The sequence below is a fragment of the Propithecus coquereli genome, unplaced genomic scaffold, assembly GCF_000956105.1.
Source record: "Propithecus coquereli isolate 6110/MARCELLA unplaced genomic scaffold, Pcoq_1.0 Scaffold1109, whole genome shotgun sequence".
NCBI lineage: Eukaryota > Metazoa > Chordata > Mammalia > Primates > Indriidae > Propithecus > Propithecus coquereli.
This window is the reverse complement of record NW_012135070.1, coordinates 5,730-6,845: the sequence shown is the minus strand read 5'-3', so window position 1 is coordinate 6,845 and position 1,116 is coordinate 5,730. Positions and strand designations below refer to the sequence as shown.

The 1,116-nt window shown below is 35.9% G+C and overlaps 1 protein-coding gene across 1 annotated transcript in view; it reads right to left on the bottom strand.

The window, feature by feature from the left end:
- Positions 1 to 267: 267 nt before the first annotated feature.
- Positions 268 to 1,116, bottom strand: part of LOC105814876 (serpin B3-like) — a gene marked incomplete at its 5' end in the record, with an annotated part of 4,350 nt that continues 3,501 nt past the window's right edge. The window contains one exon of the mRNA XM_012650000.1: positions 268 to 983. Coding sequence (XP_012505454.1) covers positions 573 to 983 — 411 coding nt within the window. The remainder of the gene's footprint in view (positions 984 to 1,116) is intronic.

Here is a 1,116-nt window from a genome sequence, read left to right as displayed (position 1 = left end):
GTCATGCCCTACTCTAGTTTAGAATTTTTCTGTCTATATGATTAATATATTTCCAAATTATCCTTCCTATGTGTGAATGGCCACCTGCATTTTGTGGAAAGAAAAAAGGCAAAACAAAAAATAATTTAAGTCATTATTTTATTGATAATGTATTTTATAGAATCACAAAATTTAGATATATAAAAAGGGTCCCAGATATCACCTAAATTCAAAGAATTGTAGGTGTCTAGATTAATGAGTTTGAAGAGAAAGTAAGATTTGGTTTGGTTCATTTAAAATAGGTTCCAAACAATTGTATTTTAAATTTAGAAGATATTGTATTGAAATAACCTTTCATATTATCTTGCAATTGGACATTTTTCCCCAAAGGCAATTTGCATTGGAGAGAAAGTAGATTTATATGTGTGTTTAGAAAGAGAAAGACAGAGAGACATGCTATTTCAATCATTAAATTCTTGGTGATGACTATGAGATTGAAAAGAAAAATGAATCAAGACAACTTATTGTTTCCAGCCATCAGTTTACTGGAAGAACTCTGTGAGCGTCTTCCAAAAGTTACAGGCTAATCACATCTAAGGGGAAGAGACTCTGCCAAAGAAGAGGATGCTGTTGGTCTTATTTTGCTTGATGAAGAATAGAAAAGGGTGATTACAATGGAACTCTTCATGAACTGGATAACGAGCAGATGTTATCTTGACAGTTATGCCCGTGGCAGCGGCAGCCTCCGCTCCCTCCTCCGTGACCTCTACAAATGACTTGTGTAGGACTTTAGTCACCGCAAGACCACGGCTCCCAGTCATGCCTGTGAGGTCGGCATCCTGCGGGGAGAAAACGTCCACCATCCCAATGGCCATCAACATGGCCCGGAGGTCATATCTCTCTTCCACTTTGAACCGAGGTAAGTATAAATCCACATCTCTCTTGCTCATATTCTGTGAGCTTGTCCATTCTATCAATTTCTCAGCAGTGAGTTTATCTTCAAGCTATAAAAATGAAAAAAAGAAACTGACATGGTTAACTACAGACCTCTAACACACCTTAACAATGAATTGAATATGTACAAAGTTTTTATTTCAGCAATAAATAAAAATACAAAAGGTTCAGTTTATTAGATAT